We start from the raw sequence: 19,333 nt of genomic DNA on the forward strand, positions 1-19,333 counted from the left end.
AATGTTTAATAATGATTCATATATAAAACAACGCTCGATGATTGGTTGCTGTATATGACACGATGATGACGTCAAAGTTTATATAAATACTAAAGGAAGTGCCTGTGCTCGGTCTTTTTCTATGGAGCTGCGTTGCTGGTGGTTATTTTGAAGGTTTATAGACTGGTACTGATGAGGTGCTGCATTATGATCGTCCGGAGATGATGTGGAGGCGGTTGATGAAATAGTAATCATAATAATGTCTTGGATATCTTAAACGGTAAGCGAGTAGTCGTTTATTGAAGGCAGTGTGAGACTTTGGGTGGCTGAATGGGGGCTGCGCATGCGCAGACTGTACTCAGTTAATCCTAACTTATGTTTATTGTTTTCAGTGATGTTTCTGGGTTGTTGTGGTACTTTTTGTGTCTTGTCTAATTTTATTTAACTTTTCTATAATGTATAATTGTAGACCTGATGTAGGGTGGTGGTGGTGGTGGTGGTTTCAGAGCCTGATTCTTGGTCCTCATGGCCGCCATTTTGTTTTGGCTAGTGCTTTTATGTTCTCCAAGTCGCTTCATTTCTCAAATATGAAGCTTATGTTCTTATATTGAGAGAAACGAGTAACTTTGGAGACGCTTAAATGTTAATGCCTTTTCTCATTCCTTTTTTTTTTAAACTACTGTTGAGTTAGTCCTAGTATGAAGTAAAAAATCCAAGTTTAAGGCTTAAAATGACTCTTCTCCCTCCAGTCCTGAATTATGCCCTGAGCAACCAAGACTCAAATCTTCAGCAAGCTTTAGTAGTCTTCACTTCAGACCATGGCTGCATCCAAATACTCCTTCCATACTGTTGCATTACATTTACATTGATGGCAGGGAGCAGTACTTTGCTGATCCAGGGACTCAAACCAGTGACCTTTTGGTTCCAAACCTCCTGCTGCTTTAAGCATTAGACCATGGCTTCCAACATTTAATAGCAGTTGAGCCATAGACCATTTGCCCTTGCGTCACGAATCTCCCATGCTGCTCTCCGATTTTATTCTGCCTGCCATCTTTGTGGGATGGCGACCAAGGAGAGTACATTGGCGAACTAATTTTTCACAAATGCATCCTGAAATGAGTAATAGTGACAAGGGGTGATACAGGGAAAAGATAAAAGAATGTTCATGGGTGGATCCATACAGCAATGCTGTAGAGCAGCGGTTCCCAAACTTTTTTGGCCGTGCACCCCCTTCTATACTCCAACCAGGTTGACGCACCCCCAGTTCCCCAGTTTCAAAAAACACACGCTTTCTTATAAAGGCAGCATCTTTAATCATGCTAAAATGATAACAAACATCGTTTGCCACACCTGCAGAAAACCACAAAAGTAAAAAAAAAAAAACACCAAAGCTTTCTTACAAAGGCAGCACGTCGTGCTCGAATGAGAACATCGAATCACATTAACATATGTGCTCTCGTATTTGAATTAGATAGAATTTGATTGAAATGTAACAGTTTTAAAACGTTGCAACACGGTAAATGCGCAAATTCATTACAAAGGGAGATCACATCGAGGCATGTAGTCTACCAGCCAGATATGGGGAAAATATGATTTTCATCCGTGTTTAAAACACTAGCAACACAACCCAGTCATTACAAGGTTATGAAAATGAATTGAGAATGAATTTAATTTGCAAAAAAGTTAACATATAACAGTAAAAATTGCAATGATAATTATGAACATATGCATTTTAAAGAGATACAACAATTAAGGAGCATATCAGGAACAGATAAAGATCAATGCCATTTGGCCAAATACATACCAATATTAATGCAACGGATGGGCCTGCATCTTGGCACAGAGCTCTCCGATGTTTGGGATAATTGAAGACAGTCTCAGCCTCAAATCTTTCTCAACATCTCCCAGTCTTTGCGGATGTTTAGTTGCCGATCGGCATTTAGTTTTGCCGATTTCAACCAGTTGAGCATCGTGAATGAATGAAGCCACAAACTACTGCAGAACCGTTACGGCGTAGAAGAGGAGTTAAAAATCGCTGTTAAATTTTTTTATCTTGCGCACCCCCTAGTGGCAGTTTGCGCACCCCCGGGGGTGCGCGCACTACACTTTGGGAAACCCTGCTGTAGAGTATGAAGACGATGTACAGATGTGGCAGAGTGTGAATTACCTGGTGTTAAAGTACACATCACAGGTAAATTCAGGAGCAAGATCAATGTAATTCTCCTATTTTATATTAAACTTTGGTCAAATATCTGTCACATTCTGCGTTCCCTGCTATTTTTTTTTACCTTGCGCAATACTAGAAAAATTCAGTTGAAATCAAGCCATTTGAGGCGAATTGGTCCGCCTCTGATAAAACTTGGCATTTGGATTTCCCGGCAAACACTGATTTTCGTGACATCACGTGCAGGACGCCGCCTTCTGAATCCTACGTCAGCGCTGGTTTGAGAAAATGACCTGGTGGTTTTCTGCAAGTTTCTTCAACGTTATCGTGTAATTATTAAATTGGTTAACAGATGTATTGGAGGGTGTAGCAACACCAGTCTTGATGGGATTAGTACTCCTTGTTTCCCAAAAGACTGGACAATGAGAGAAATGGGAGCGCTTGGTCTACACTGAAACCGTGCAAAGCTCTCGCAGCCTGCTGGTGCTTCCGCAGGTAACGTCACGAGTCTGGCTCCAGACTCCCTTGGGATTTTTCCAGACTTTTTTTTTTTTTCTGCTGTAGACAGATGGCCTTGTAGTCTGGCTAACGTGACTTCAAAGCTCTGCGAGCATTTGGTCTGGCAAAGATATTAAGCCCAACCGTTTTCCAAAGGCTTGGTTGACCCGCCTCCCTGAAATGCCTGTTTGTTACTGGTCGAAGCCAGAAAAGGCTGTGATGAAGCTTAAACCAATCACATCACTCTTTCCTCTGACGTATGTGATGCGACGGAAACTGCTTGAGTAACAGGAAGAAGATAAATACCTCCAGGGCTGCTCTTTGCTCCGTTTTCAATAAGAACTTCCCGGTGAATGCTTTCAATACAGCATCTACCGCTGTCAAAGGCTTGCCGCTGCTTCATGTTCGTAATGTTTCTAGTGAATGAAGCGCTTCCGGCATAGATTCTGTAAACAATCTATGGCTTCCGGTCGCAGTTCTACTACGTCACTGCCTTGAACACGCCTCTACCCAGGGCCGTTGGAGATGCTCAAAGTTGATTGGCTCCCGATTTTTCGGGAGCTTGGAAGAGCTGGAGATAGCTTGCCTGGCCAGACTAGGCTCGCAACAGGCCCTTGTGTTGCGTCACACTTAGGATGGGCGGGCCCAGGCTAGATGGCCTTGTGCAAAATTACCCTTCTGGATGAGTGTGTAAAGGGACATGCTTTCATATATTAAAAAAAAAAAGAAATTGGTCCAGAATATGCACTTTAACTACTAGCTTTGTCACTGGGAAGCAGATGAAAGCATGCACACGTTTAGCACAAGTTTACTGTAAGGATCTAGTAGGTTCCTGATGTGGGCAAATGTTACACAAACCAAAAAAAACAATCTCATTGACGTCTTCTAAGGCAGCATTTTACCGAGCTCATCTACCTACGGTTTACTGGGCCTTTGTGCTCTGCGTTTGTAACCGCAATATAAATTGGCATAGCACTTGCATGTATATCACTTGCAGTATGTCACATCTTTATATACATTTTGTCTATGGTTCACATAAATGGTACAAATATAAACTTACCCTTTATGAAATGATCTGCACGTACTTGTACATATTTGTAGCTGGTCTCTTGGGTCCGATCTGTTCAGATTTGCAAGCCATTTTCTATCGTCTACAGGTTAGAGCTTCCATTTGGAGTCTTTCTCGCATTTTTAAGTGGGTAAGCTATTGCCGCTTTTCCACTACAAACGCGGCTGAGTCGGGCTGAGCCGTGCCGTGCTGAGTCGAGCTGAGCGGGGCTATTGGAGTTGCATTTCGACTACCACCGCGCTGAATCGTGCTGGCTGGAAGTGGGTGGACACATTGGGTGGAGTTAGCGAAAGTGGGTGGACGTCAGGTGATGTCGTTAGGCGGCGCAAACAGTGACATCAGTGATCTTTTAAGCGGTAGTCTCACGACCTGGAGAGTAAACAATAAACATGGAGGACATGGAGTCGTTAGTGTTGCTGGTCTTGGTGCTGTGGCTTGTTGTCACTGACAACGCCAACAGATACTGGCAAGAGCGTATAGATGAGGCGAGGCGCATAAGGCTTCAGAAATTCTCATAATTCTTCTTCCGGGTTTACGGTGATTACAGATCCCAGCGTGCTCGTGGGGCGTGTGTGGGCATGTGAGGACACTCCTCCTCACCAATCAGTGCACAGGGGAGTGTCTGCTCACGCCCCCAGCCTCACTCAGCTCGGTTTGGCCCGCTTCAGCCCCACTCCAAAACCGTGTGAGTTTTGGGTGCTAAGCAGGGCTGAAGCGAGCAGAGTCGTGCTGTTTTTAGATAGTCGAAACGCGAGCCGTGTCGGGCTGAAGTGAGCTGAAAAAGGGTAGTGGAAAAGGGCCATAAGCAGTCTGACTCCAGCCTGAGCAGAATTGTTTGAGCAGCTGATAACTGTGCAAATTTGCAGCGTTTCATATGAAGGTACTTGTTGCTATGTGTGTGTTCTTCCATAAAGATGGTGGACACGGCTAAATCGGAGAGGGTCATGGGTCATGTGCAAATGGTCTATACCTGGATGATTTGTGACACCTGTAGCATGCAAACGTATCGCACTACACTATTCCATCTGGAGCCTCTGAATAGCCAAAAGAATTATTCCCCTGGGGAAATGGAAAGCTGATCGTTTGAAGCGAAGATCTCTTATTGTCTTATTCAAAAGGCCACGTTTTCAGCTTTGGATGCATCTGGCTCTTGCATGCATGGGCCTCAATCTCTTCCTCTCCTGCCAACTCTTGAATCGCCTGTGTGACCTTGTACAATAGAAGAATTACTTCCCCAATCGTCCTCCGACTGTCAGTGGCATGCTCAATCAGAGCAGCCATTATAACTTTAGAAGTTGCATCATGCTTTTGGGTTCAGATTTTTTTTTGCAGGGAGCCTTGGGAAATAAGCCTACTTCCTCTTTAAAGGATGTATACTGATTTTCTTTTTGTTTGTTATACTATTGTTAAATTGACCCTTTGTGACTCGTATGCATTTTGTAGAAATTCAGTGCGACTTCATGCGATCCCTTTAAACCTCCTTTCTTGGCATGCACGTGGTTTGCTCAGTACTTGTGTGTGTATGTATGGAGGAATAGGATTTCCAGTGCTATGTCTTCGGTACCAGCATGCTCCCATCAGCTGGTCCTATCCTCAATCACTGGTACATGTGTTGCAGTTGCATGGACTGTACAGTAATTATAATGGGTCTGATTTATGGTTGAAAGGAAAAGGGCGTCTGAAATGTTAAATGATTGCGTAGAAATCCCTTAAAGTGCACATCTTTGGTAAATTCAGGAGCAAGATCAATGTAATTCTTATTTCATATTAAACTTTGGTCAAATATCTGTAACATTCTGCGTTCTCTGCAATTTTTTTTTTTTTTACCTTGCACAATACCAGAAAAATTCAGCTGAAATCAAGCCATTTGAGGCGGATTGGTCCACCTCGGAAAAAACGTGGCATTTGGATTTCCCGGCAAACATTGATTTTCATGACGTCACGCACGGGACGCCTCCTTCTGAATCCTACGTCAGCGCTAGGGCTGCACGATTATGGAAAAAATGATAATCACAATTATCTTGATCAAAATTGTAATCGCGATTAATCACGATTATTCTTGATGTTAGGGAAATCACTTATTTTATTTCACTATATTCAAACAATATGAACAGCTTTCAGTGCAGAATGAAATTTAAGAGAAATTCTGATTTCCAAATGACAAATAAATGAAATTTATCCAAGAAATTACCAAAGGGTGAAGGAACTGAAAACTCAATTGCAACAATTACATAGCATTATACTGAGGCCTACAAGTTTTTAGCTAGAAAGACCAGCCTATCAACATGCTCTGGCTTTAAACATGAGCGAAGGCAGGTCACAACATTGCCTCCAGTGCTAAATAGTCTGTTGTTCCGACATAGTTAGCTTTTCTCTCTCACCTCAATCTGTTACCTACTCTCACGCTATCACCCCTTGAAGATACCGCTGCACTGAAGCTCTGCGCACTTGGCCAGTGTTGCCAGATGCTGCTGACGTTTTCCAGCCCAAAATATGTTCAAAGCCCGCCAAAATGCACTTAAAACCACCCAATCTGGCAACGCTGCACTTGGCTTGCTTGCTTATTTAGGCGGAGTAATGAAACCTTACATGCGTCGGTTTGCCCCCTAATGGTTTGGCGGAGTATTGGTCAAAAAGTGCTTGATCAGATATACAGCAGAGCTCGCATTTTAAATGGAAATAAATTGCGATTTTAATTTAATCGTGGCAGCCAAAATCGTGATTTTCGATTAATTGTGCAGCCCTACTAGTCAGCGCTGGTTTGTTTGAGAACAACCTGGTGGTTTTCTGCAAATTTCTTCAATGTTATCACATAATTATTAAAATGGTTAACAGATGTATCGTAGGAGGGTGTAGCAACACCAATCTTGATGGGATTAGTACTCACGGTTTTTCAAAAAGACCAGACAATGAGAGAAATGGGAGCGCTTCGTGCGAGGCACCTGGAAAAAGCAGAGGACCAAGCAGAGCCGAGAAAAAGTCCAAGAAAATTGGCAGCTGACTGTTTCCAGGGTAAGAAATAAGCGACTATACTCTAAATTAGGTGTTCCTGTGTATGTGGTACATCGATCATGTTATTTATTGACACGTACAAAAGTAAACAACACGAAAGTGCTGAGTGATAATACTTCATATGTATTAAGGGATATGCGTGTCAGGGCTGGAGATCTTGGGACCGGTCACACATTAAATGTATATACAACCCTGCTTAGCCGATTCCATGTGTGTAGCTTATGAAGTCTTTCTTCTACAGTAGCCAGTACTCTTCTACATGAAGAAATATATAAATACATTATAGTAATTAGAAAATTATGTAAGCCGTAGATAGATGAGCATTGATGCATGAATCCATGGGTTTAGAACAGGGGTGGGCAATTATTTTTTCCATGGGGCCACATGAGAAACAGAATTTTGTGGAGGGCCGGACCAAAAGGCTGAACTAAATTCTGCATAATATTAATTGTATTTCTTTATATAAAGCAGTAAATAACATTGTTTTTACAAGCTGCTAAGACTGGTAAGAGTATGGAAAAAAACGAGGTTGCCTTACAAAAAATTTAATTTATTCAAATTTCCCAAAACAATGATTAACAAAATGTGAACGTTTGTACTTTTTTTTTTTTTTTCAGTCACATTCACCCCAAAACACAATCACAATATTGTCTTTCTACTCCAAATATCAAGCAAGATGCATCATATTATAATAATGATGCCCGCATTTGTAGTCTAATCACCTCATTTGGTGTTTCAGTTTTTTATTTGTTCAGTGAGAGAAATCTAATCTCTGTTGGTCTTTACCGAGTGCATCAGAGTCAGGTTGAATGTCTGAGGTGGAGATGCGAAGCACAGCTGACATGATCATCGGTGAGAGGATCTATACCTGGATTTGTTCAACTTCATCACTGAAAATGTTTGTTCACATAAACATACTTAGCAGTCCATGTTTTGTTGAAAGCCCTGCATTCGGCATCTACCTTCTTTTTGTGGACATTTTGGGGGCTAAAGTCTTGTGATCTGCTCGCAACAACGTTGATTCGGTGTAGGCATCAGATCTACAGATCGGCTCGGGCTCCGGCGCCTGCTGGTGACATCACACTGTGATTGGCTGGACCGTTTGAAGGATGACGTACAAGTTTGTGGTTGGTCTGGACAAAGTACGGAAGTAGTTATCGCGGGATTAGGTTTCGGGTGATTTCATGTCGCGCGCATTGCGTTTTTGTTGAACACAACTTCAAAATAAAAGCAATGCACATTCAGTTCAGAGAATACATTTATTTTGTAATTTCTAATTAACCTTACGCGGGCTGGTCAGAATGAACCAAAGGGCCGGATGCGGCCCGCGGGCCGTAAAATGCCCAGGTCTGGTTTAGAAGCTCAGGTGACAATTCCATATTTCAGTGCAAAATCGCTAGCTGCTAAACTTGGTGTACACAGGCTGTGCACTGAAACCGTACAAAGCTCTCGCAGCCTGCTGGCGGATCTGCACGTGACGTCACGAATCTGGCTCCAGACTCCCTTGGGATTTTTCCAGACGTGTTTTGTTTTTATTTTTTCTGCTGTAGACAGATGGCCTTGTGCAGAATTACCTTTCTGGATGAGTGTGTAAAGGGGCATACTTTCATATAAAAAAAAAATGAAATTGGTCCAGGATATGCACTTTAAGGATTCATGAATTTGATCATTGTGTGGCATTTCGTCTATTTCAGGGAGAATTTGGTGAATGTATGCTGCATCAGTGTCATGTAAGTCAATTTTGTTCTTTGTTTAATTCCGTAGCCTTTCATTGCTGCTTTGTTTGGTGTTCTTTTTGGGCCATTATTAAATGTTCTGTTTCCGGTCCACCGGCCGGGTGAGTGCCGTTTGTGCCGCTGAATTTTTTTTTTTTTTTTTTTTTTAACGCCGTTTTTTTTTTTTACTTTTTTTTCGGGTTCGTAAATCTAAAATCGAACTTGACATTTGCGCATTCCCAGGGCTTTCCACTAAGGCTCATACTAGCCAGCCATGACAAATAAGTAGCCAGCCGGGGGGAGTAAACACAAAATAAACTCCTGTGCACGCAGTTCCCAGGGTTAAATGTATTTTCCACAGACCATTTATTTATTCACTTTACTCAAATACAAAGTAAAATGGCAGTAAATCTTTTCTTTTCTTGCGTATTGCATCATGAGGCGTTCCTGGCTTGTAAATCTATTTTCGGTGCATGACACATTCACGCAGCTGAGTGCGCGCGCACACCGCATGTCGGAGAGCGGATGAGTTACTCTCCCTTGATCAACGGTTCAGTTTGACATTATTGTCAGTCCATTAGATAAACATTTAATTTTATTAAAATCGAAAATTAATATTTAGAGCCTGTGGGCTACAAAAATAGTCATTAAAGTAGCCGGCTGGACTTAATTGTGTGGCCGGCAGCCGGCGCTTGTGGAAAGCCCTGTCGAATCAGCTCTGCGCATGCGCCGTGCGGCACAAAAAAATGGCAGCCGCCATGAAGGAAGGAGATCCGGAGTTTTCAAACATTTGCTGAAGTGTGAAATCACAAAATGGTATTCTAGCGAACAACAAAATAAAGATTCAGAAAAACAAATCATTCAGTGATCATTTTAATAGTGTAATTTCATCCGAACTAGGCCTAACGGTCGATTTAGAACTACAAAAAGTCCGTGTGTCGGACATTTTAAGTACCTTTTGTAAAAGTTTTGCAAATGTTGCAGTCAGCATTTAAAATGCTAAGTTAAAGTTTTTGTACAAGTTTCAGTTGATTAAACTATTTTATTAAATGTCTGCTTTTGTAATAAAAAAAGTACTGAAAGAAAAAGCAAACACAGCATTGCGATTTCTTATCCATCCATATATAATAAAAAAAAAATAAAATGAATCCCTCCCTCCCGACTGAAATTTTTTTTTTTTGCCCACCCGGTGGACAGGAAACGGATTTTTAAGGATGGCCTTGGCTTTTTTTTTTTTTTTAATCTGAATGATTTTGTATTAAGTTGCATCATGCTTTTGGGTTCAGATATTTTTCTGCAGAGAGCCTTGGGAAATAAGCCTACTTCCTCTTTAAAGGATATATACTGACAATTTTTTTCTTTTTGTTTGTTATACTATTGTTAAATTGACCCTTTGTGACTCGAATGCATTTTGTAGAAATTCAGTGTACGACTTCATGCGATCCCTTTAAACCTCCTTTCTTGGCATGCACGTGGTTTGCTCAGTACTTGTGTGTGTATGTATGGAGGAATAGGATTTCCAGTGCTATGTCTTCGGTACCAGCATGCTCCCATCAGCTGGTCCTATCCTCAATCACTGGTACATGTGTTGCAGTTGCATGGACTGTACAGTAATTATAATGGATCTGTTTTATGGTTGAAAGGAAAAGGGCGTCTGAAATGTTATTAAATGATTGTGTAGAAATCTCTTAAGGATTCATTAATTTGATCATTGTGTGGCATTTCATCTATTTCAGGGAGAAGTTGGTGAATGTATGCTACATCAGTGTCATGTAAGTCAATTTTGTTCCTTGTTTAATTCCGTAGCCTTTCACTGCTGCCTTTTTTTTTTTTTTTAAGATGATTGATTTTGCATCCCGAGTTGTCGGACTGGTAAGAACTTTACGTGTATATATCAAGTCCGCCCTCCTCATATTGGCACACGCGGGGTTTCCTGTGCCCGTGTGTGTAATCTAAGGAGGCACATTATCCTGTCATGCTATAGCTGGAATCATGAATTGTGGTTTCTTGTGCCAGCTATCAGACTGATACAGTTTTACTGACCCTGTGTCTGAAATCGCTCCCTACTCAGTATATAGTGAGTGTGCCATTTTGTAATGCTGTCCAAATGTATAGAGATCTTGCGGTCACGTGACCGGAAAGTACACAGCCGCCATCTTGTCGGTAAAAAACACCGCTGAATACTGCTGCACTCGTGTACAAAATGGATAAATTTCAACTGATGGACTACACGGCTCATTTTTCTAATGAACAGAACTAGATACATGTCTAAAATAAACGACCTACAGATTAGTGACCCTTATCGATTACCGGACGTAGTTTTCACGACCGTGTCAGTGGATATGGAACTGCCAGAGGTGGAATACCCAAACATGTATAATTACCTCATTAACTTTCCCTCGCTGTTCAGTGGTGAAGCACTGCGTGCTTATAAATCTCTGGACAGTTATCTTTACAGAAATTCAGGATTTGTGAGCTGCCCTCAGATGTGGCATCTTGTAAACAAGAAAATAACAATCCTCATTGGATGGGTCAATCACTTAAGTATTACTAGTACTGATATTAGATATATCAGTAGTATCTAGTATAGCACTGACCAGCCGAGAATAGAATAAGGTAATTCCAGCTGTAATTCCAAATCGTCCGTCTTGTTTACCATGGATCTGGCGTTGGAGAGATAGAGGCTTGGCAGTGGAGATTTGAGTGGCTGTTTTCTGAGCTTAGTCAACAGGCCGGCTCTGCAGCCTCGCTTTTGTTTCCTCTCCTGACGCCACCTCCTTCGCCTGCCAGACCTGATAACAATCCACGGAGACCCCGCTGGTCTCGCTATCTCGTCCGGAATGTTGTGCATGCGATGGAAATCGCTACAAACCGTCATTTTCTGCTGGAAACCAATGTCCAGCAAGTCCATACGGTTGTAGTGGATATTGAAGTCCGGTACAGACGAACAACATGCAAAAATACACACAACATAAACGTGCACAGGTAGGGAGAGCTTGTAGCCGCAGCTGTTGTAGTAGAATTGTATATAGTAGGGTTTTCCAGAAGAAGAGGTAGAAGTAGAAGGCGGAAATATGGCATTTGACCGACAAGATGGCGTCTGTTACAATCTGAATCGGCTGTGACGTCACATGCAAGACCTCTATAGTGAGAATTCTTACACCCTATATAGTGAACTCAAAGTATCCCACAATGCATCACAAAAAGTCGTGTCCAACCGATGGTCACTAACCAAGCAATATATTCCATCATGCATGTGCTGAAAGAAAAGGTGTATTGGGGTGAAGGGACAGAGGAAGAAACTCCATTATAATCGGACATTCAAGTACAATTAAAAATAGGCTAAAATGGCATGACTGATAAAATACAAGAATAAGTTACAGTTCAGAGCGGGGAATGGACTGAATCGATCAGCTGATTCACTTCTGTTGAATCCTCAAGTTTGATTTCATAAAAAGCCTCATTTGATTTAAAGGAGAACTGAAGGCAATTTTTTTTAATCAGAATTCTTTCTAATTTTATTAAATATCGGGATGCATTTTTGATCGCTATTTTGTCGCTGCTATAGCAAGTTATGAGCGTTTGAAATATGCTCTGTAATATCAGTCCATATGTCAAAGCAGTGGCCATAAACAAGACTCGCTGAGACCTGAAATCAAAGCGACCGACATCTGCCAATGTTGTCAAAAGACGCGCGCGCCCTCCTTCGAATGCTGACGTAATCAAGCCAGAAGTTTTTTGTTTTGATAGCAATCAGGAAAGTCTGAAAAAGGTAAGCAGTAATCGTCATTTAAACTCGTTTTTGTGCAATATTTTGTTTGAAAACAATTTTCAAGATGGTGGCACTGACACCTGGCGGACACTTGACGTTTCGAAGACTCGCACAAGTCTCGTGAAGATTGCGTGGACCAAACTAACTAAATTCAACATGGCTAAAAACCGAATAGGCCGATAAATAATATGAAATTGCAGTTATTTGCCAATACGAGTCATGATAAGGTTACTAAAACTGAAAACGTAATTTAGTAAGACGTTAATTGAGAAATAAAGCAGGTTTAAAAATTACTTCAGTTCTCCTTTAATAAAAGGCAGTGGCAAAGAAGAACGGATTCAGCTTTGATTTAAAGAAGTGAAAGATGCAGGTACTTTGTATTGATTGATGTGGGAAATGCGCTCAGTATAACGTGGATTTATTGCAAAAATACATGCATGGGGGGGGGTTTAAATTTTGAAAACCCACCAGCCGACTGATCTGGCACGCTTTAATTGCGCTACAGTAATGACGTAAATGGCTGCAGCGGAGTAGTGTCAAAGTGTTAGATTTTACCAATGAGCTCACTATATAGTCCTCTGTATGTCCTCTATATAGTAATTCCCTGTATAGTGAGTAAGGGGTAGTGAACGAGTGATTTTGGACACGGAGAGGGTTTTAAACTATACATGAGCCATAACTAATGCAGAAATTTTCCTGCTTTTAGGTGTCCATGAAGAACTATAGCATCATGTGACCTCACAGAAGGTGGCGGTCACTGCGGTTATACCAGCTAAGTGGCAGAAGGTCTAACTTGCTGTGCGGCAGCTTGAGTGCCATGAAAACGCGTAACCCATCTAAAATGGGAAAGAGCTGTTGTGCGATTGACTGCAAAAACAGATTCAGCAAGAACTCTGAGCTGTCGTTTTACAGACTGCCAAAAGTCAAAGAAAAGAGAAACCAGTGGATCAGTGCACTTCGCAGGAAGAACTGGAATCCAGGCACCGAAGCGTGGATTTGCAGCTGCCATTTTGTATCGGGTATGTTGGGTTTTTGGCAAAAAATGAATAAATTGTACACTGTTGACTCAATGAAATTAGTCTGTTTACCAAATACGGATAATTCACGGAAAATAAAATGTAGTACAAAACATGGATCTGTGATTCCGTCAAAGATATTTAGTTAAAATGAAATGGTAAGTTAATAAAGTGAACCTACAAGTAAAAGATTTTTATAATGAACTTCGGTAGTCCAAACACTTAGGCTTCTTAAACTTGGTTTTAAAAAGAAATTTCAGTCTGGCATCTCGGATGGAACCATTTCCTACAATTAAACACACCGGTATTCTGGCATCCAACATGTGCGGGAAGATTTTATTTCATAAGTAAATTCCATAGCTTCATCTCGCTTGCGTTCATGGAAAATAAATATACAAAGCACGGATCTTTTTATTCATGGATGTGATATTTTCCGTGAAATATATAGAAATGGTTTACTTTTAATTTAGTACTTTAATTTTAACATACAAATTCAATCTCTGGGTGAAATACGTAAACTTCACACACACCCCCATTAGAAAAAAATGGCATTTTAGAGTTCTCTGTATAGTCTAGATGTTTTACATCTGTTATCGAAAGACCCCTCTGCTGAATTTTGTGTATTGGCTCAACTTTATCTGGCGATTCTACCTCAATCATGCAGCTACCGTCGGCAGATAACGTCACTGTGGAAATGATCTTCCTGACGTGTCAATGTTCCGCAGCGTGTGACGCGAAATCCGTGACCAATCTGTAAATTGCGAGCATCCGTGATGCATCTGTATTAAAATCTGTGACTGAGCCGTGAAATCATTTGATTTCCGTGAATCCATAATCTGATTCGTCCATATTTTGTCAACCACTGAAATTAAATACCTCGTGTCTTTCATTTATATTGGGCATATCAGATGAAAATTCAATCCAAATTGCTTAAAACGGTTCTCATTGAATTCAGAAGTGAATGCAGAACATCAGAAGGTTGTATACTGAATACAAAGTTTGAAATTAGTAAAAACAAATTATCCAGGTTGGTATTTGGTGTTAATTATGCTAATTGAGTAAAAGTTTTAAATTGGTACGCTCAAATTATTTATAATTTCCTCTGTGCTCTGTAGACCTTTGTCTTTCTCAAAAGTAGGGCCTACTAGTGTTTATATCTCATCTCATCTCATTATCTCTAGCCGCTTTATCCTTCTACAGGGTCGCAGGCAAGCTGGAGCCTATCCCAGCTGACTACGGGCGAAAGGCGGGGTACACCCTGGACAAGTCGCCAGGTCATCACAGGGCTGCAGAGTGTTTATATGAAAGAATATAAATATTCCCAGTTTTCAAGGCGAACCTCAAACTGTGAGCCACATCCTGTAAACAACTCCAATTAATTGAACTGAAATTGACTCTTGCATTTCTGACTTCCAGTTTTTTTAAAAGATCATTCCGATCACGAAGATCTCAATATCTTTCATCAGAACAACTAGTTATATTCTCAAATGCCCCTTTTCCACCAAAGCAGTTCCAGGGCTGGTTTGGGGCCAGTGCTTAGTTTGGAACCAGGTTTTCTGTTTCCACTGACAAAGAACTGGCTCTGGGGCCAGAAAAACCGGTTCCAGGCTAGCACCAACTCTCTGCTGGGCCAGAGGAAAGAACCACTTACGTCGGGGGGTGGAGTTAAGACCAACAACAATAACAAGACCGCGAAAGGTCACCATTTTTAAGCGACGAGAAGCAGCAGCTGTACAAACGAAGTCATTTATTATTGTTGCTGCTGCTGCTTCTTCCGCGTTGTTTTTGCATCGATATTCGCGCCAAGGTTTATGCAAACGTAGCGACGTAACTGACGTATACAGCGACGTAATGACGTGGCTTCCCTTAGCACCGCGAGCTATGGAAAAGCAAACTGGTTCTCAGCTGGCTTGCAAGTTGAATGAGTTGTGAACCAGCACTGGCCCTGAACCAGCCCTGGAACTGATTTGGTGGAAAAGGGGTAAAGTGGTTATTTACATGACTCAGTTTGAGTTGAAAAAAATAAGTAGGTAAAGCTCTGGAAACTCCAAAGTCTCCTGTGGATCATAACATCAAAACTAGTTGATGGGAAAATTTTTGAGTACTTCATCAGAAACGGTGAGAGCGAGAGAACATCAAGTTTTGATATGAGTAATCCAGTTGGAAACCAATCAGGAGAGAGAGAGCCTGACTGCTTTCCCATGTCTCAAAAAACACCAGCAGTTTCCCAACATCCTGCAAGCAGGAGTGTGCTCTGTTGTACCACCTTCAACCTGCTTTTACTCCCAGAGTACTGAACAGATCATAACGAGAGAATTTTTTGGAAAGCAGGGAAGCTTTTTACTGATGGTATTCAAGAATTAAGCAATGACAGGTTTGGAAACTTAGATGAGCATCTGCATGGACAATTATCACAGCACAGCCAGTGAGGGTCTGATATGCCTATTTACACTCTGTAACTAAAGCTTGTTGGCATTTATGGGGGGGGGGGGGGGGGGGGGGAGTCCATTATGATGAGCCTTGTGTTCTACAGACAAGGCCAGTCTTGTTCATACCCCAAGTTGGTACATGTATCAAGTGTTGCAAGGGATGAAACTGTAGATTTCCTCTGGAGAGATGTAAATAAATGAGTATTACATGACTAATAGTAAAACTCTGTTTTAGGGAAGAAGAGCGACGATCCCCTACACCCTGACTACGTGCCAAGTTTGTTTAGTTTCACATCCACCACTGCTCGAACTCGGGCCATCAACAACCTGGAAAGATATCTACGAGCTCAAGAAGTTTCAGAGAAAAACACAAGTAGAGCACTAGCTGCTACAGCTCTTCTGAACCTGCATCAAATCAAAGAAGAGGGAGTAGAAAGTGTGCATCAAGTCAAGGAGGAAGAGACTCTGAATCAAGTCAAAATTGAGGTCGAGGCTCTGCAGGATGTTGAAGAGCCCGAGACCGTGCGTTGCATCAAAGAAGAGGTACTAAATCTTGAATTTCAAGACACTGAGGTCCAGACCGAGGAGACGCACAACGACATCGCCTCATTACATCAACAGATTAAATCTTTAAACGCTGAATGTCAGTCACTGCGGAATAAAGTTCACAAACTAGAAGGCGACTTGAAACGTCGCACTCTCGACACGTCACAATTTGATGATAATAAAATGAAAATCTTCACAGGCTTACCCAATTTACAGACCTTCATGTTATTATTCAGTTACGTCTCCTCACTTCTTCCTGATACTGAAAAACAGTCGCTCAAGCCGACTCAAGAGCTACTACTTACGCTGATGAAGCTGCGCCACAATCTATCAGAGAAATTTTTAGGCCAACTCTTTGCAGTTCATCAATCGACAGTATCAAGAATCTTTCGCCGTTGGACGCGGGTCATGGCAAGCAGGCTCCCGGAGGCGGAGTTTCCCTTATTGAAGGCAGCCATCTTGCAGCACGTTTCACCAAGCAGTCCGACTGATGAGGCGTACTCCAGTGGGAAAGTGATATCCGTGCAAACCCTGTACAAAACTGTTTGATCCTTGAACAAGATCAGCCGGAGGGCGTGTCGGGTTGTGGATGGTGACTGGACTTTCACAGAAATGGGGACTTGAATCGAAATCTGAGTGTACATGAGACAGATTTGGTGCCTTTCCTTTTCCTAACTGTGGTGGGTTTCCCAAAAGCCTCTTAACACTAAAGAGCATCTTAACTCGGAGTGTTCATTGTGCTGCTTACTCTACCATTTTAACAATCTTTGTGCATGATGTTTTTGGGAAACTCTGCACTGTTCTGTACTTATGTGCGCGCATGTTTCTCTGGATACGCAAAAGGGAAACGATGGTATGTACAGTGTACATTGGTTAATAAAGATATATTTTTGTTAACTTGTCTTTCTGCTTTGCTTTCAAATTTTCTCTTGTATTTATCTTTAGATTTTCACTAGGTGGGAATTCACATCACTAAAGATGGATGTACAGTAGTTGTCTGAGGAATTGTTTTCTTTGCCTTGTAAGCCAAGACCTTGAACTCCATTCTCAATACACTGACTTTCATTTTAACACAATTTATGGAGGGTTTTTTTTTATAAAGCCAGTGACATCAAGGTCAATTTTGATTGTTTAAAAAATTGTTCTGTACAATAAAACTCAACTTTAAGTTTATAGACTGTTTAGTCATTATACATTGAATGAGAAGCAATGCATCAAACATTATCTTTTTTTGGGGGAGGTGCACTCGCTCAGAATGGTGTAAACAGGGTTTCCTTTGCATTTGGATCTTCCCTGTGTTTTGGGGGGCTTATTTGGTGGTGTTAAAGCTGTTGCAGAGCAGGGGTTCTTCAGTGTTTTAACAGTAAGGGATACTTATAACTGGGCGAGTTTCCGTTTGAATTTTCTCCAGTTTTTGTCGCCCTCTTGAGGACTTTAAAGGTAGTGCACTCTGTTCAATTGAATTGCTAAAGGAGACCTGAAGTCATTTTTTAAACTTGCTGTATTTCTTAACGTGTTACTCACGTTTTCGGTTTTAGTAACATCATATTGTGACTTGTATTGGCAACTAACTGCAATTAAACTTTTATTATACTTATTGACCTATTTGCATTTAGTTCGTTGGTCCATGGCAGGTGTTGCTGATCTGCGTGATCTTCATGAGACTTGTGCAAGACTTCGAAACGAAGTGTCAGCGCTGCCATTTTGAAAACTTTTCAAACAAAATGTTGCACAAAAACGAGTTTAAATGACTATTACTGCTTACTTTTTTCAAACTTTCCTGACTTTGCTATCAAACAAACAACTTCCAGCTTGATTACGTAAGCATTCGAAAGAAGGCCCTCGCGTCTTTTGATAATGTTGGTCACTTTGCAACACTCGTAACTTGCTATAGCAGTGACAAAATAGCGATCAAAAATGCGTTCCTATATTTAAAATGAGAACTTTGATTTTAAAAAAATTTGCCTTTGGTTCTCCTTTAAGGTGTGAAGTGGGGCATCAAATGACTGCAGGATAAGTATGGTGGCCATCTTGTATACCTGTAATTAACAGCAAGTGTAAGACCTGTGAGTCTGCACTGTAACTTTTTTGTGCACAGTAGAATCAGTGTAGGCTTGACCATGACGCATTGGTTTATCCTTATACCTTGTCCCTCTCTAACCAAAGTTTTGTACTTGACTGTATAATTTGGTTGAATATTGAGACAGAGTACTTCATTTTGACCTTAGCTGAGAGAGATTCAAATTATATTATAGGCATTTAGTAGATGCTCTTATCCAGATGCACAACATAGCCAGAGCAGTTGGGGGGTAGGTGCCTTGCTCAAGGGCACTTCAGCCATTCCTGCTAGTTCAGGGAATCAAACTGGTGACCTTTTGGTCCCAAAGCTGCTTCTCTAATCATTAGGCTATGGCTTCCCTATAATGCCAGCTTGGTTTTTTTTTGGTCAGAATTTGTATGAGCTTCCTTATCCTTTTATAGTTCTGTATATTACCATCTCAAACACGATGATCTGACTCCACTGCCTATCCCAGTTTCTGCTATCGGGCCTGGATCCACCATGACCCTCACCTACTAAAGATGAATAAAGAAATGAATGGATTTCCTCCTTGTTTCAGTGCACTGTACAAGTCTTGTGTCATGGAGATGTGTTTTGAATAAAGAATGGGCTCATAGTGCAGCAAGACCTTTTCAAAGTGACCTGAATGACCAAAAGCCTTCTAGTCTGGCTTGGACATGTACGCACATTAATTTAGGAGAGGATAACTCGACTGTTATAGGCTAATTTGAACCCAAGGAACAACTTGGGGCGAACAGGCCAAAAATTACCAATCCAAGATGGCTGCCAGTATTATAGTATTATGGTTACTCATGTTCCTGACCATGGTTTGTCATAAACAGTAATGATGTTAAAGGTTGTATTGTTGGTTGTTAAACATTTAGGCTCTCAAGATATTGCTGCCTACTAAAGTAATAAGTGAAAGTGTTTTTCACTTTGACCCCTTCAATGTCCTTGGATGAGTCATGTACGTCATTTGACCGCTGTGCCTTATGACAGATGTTTTAGGCATTGACTAATTCATATGTGCCATTGTGAAGTAAAAGTAATGTGCCATGTAAGGTACATAAAAGG

At 41.2% G+C, this 19,333-nt stretch overlaps 1 protein-coding gene and 2 non-coding genes across 4 annotated transcripts; all 3 read left to right on the plus strand.

Moving 5' to 3' along the window:
* Window positions 1–117: 117 nt before the first annotated feature.
* LOC132875706 (THAP domain-containing protein 1-like) lies at window positions 118–17,097 on the plus strand. 2 transcript variants are annotated; one of them, XM_060912678.1, is made up of 5 exons: window positions 118–259; window positions 8,417–8,452; window positions 10,174–10,209; window positions 12,916–13,228; window positions 15,890–17,097. In XM_060912678.1, the coding sequence occupies exons 4-5, from the start codon at window positions 13,027–13,029 to the stop codon at window positions 16,747–16,749; spliced, it is 1,062 nt and encodes a 353-aa protein (XP_060768661.1). In that variant the 5' UTR covers window positions 118–259; window positions 8,417–8,452; window positions 10,174–10,209; window positions 12,916–13,026; the 3' UTR covers window positions 16,750–17,097. The 2 variants fall into 2 exon arrangements, with proteins under 2 accessions (XP_060768661.1, XP_060768662.1); XM_060912679.1 differs by lacking the exon at window positions 10,174–10,209.
* LOC132876190 (small nucleolar RNA SNORA57) lies at window positions 5,187–5,321 on the plus strand. The gene has a single exon (XR_009651926.1). It is a non-coding gene; the product is annotated as a small nucleolar RNA SNORA57 (small nucleolar RNA).
* On the plus strand, window positions 9,890–10,024 carry LOC132876191 (small nucleolar RNA SNORA57). The gene has a single exon (XR_009651927.1). It is a non-coding gene; the product is annotated as a small nucleolar RNA SNORA57 (small nucleolar RNA).
* Window positions 17,098–19,333: the final 2,236 nt, after the last annotated feature.

Source organism: Neoarius graeffei, chromosome 28, assembly GCF_027579695.1.
Source record: "Neoarius graeffei isolate fNeoGra1 chromosome 28, fNeoGra1.pri, whole genome shotgun sequence".
NCBI lineage: Eukaryota > Metazoa > Chordata > Actinopteri > Siluriformes > Ariidae > Neoarius > Neoarius graeffei.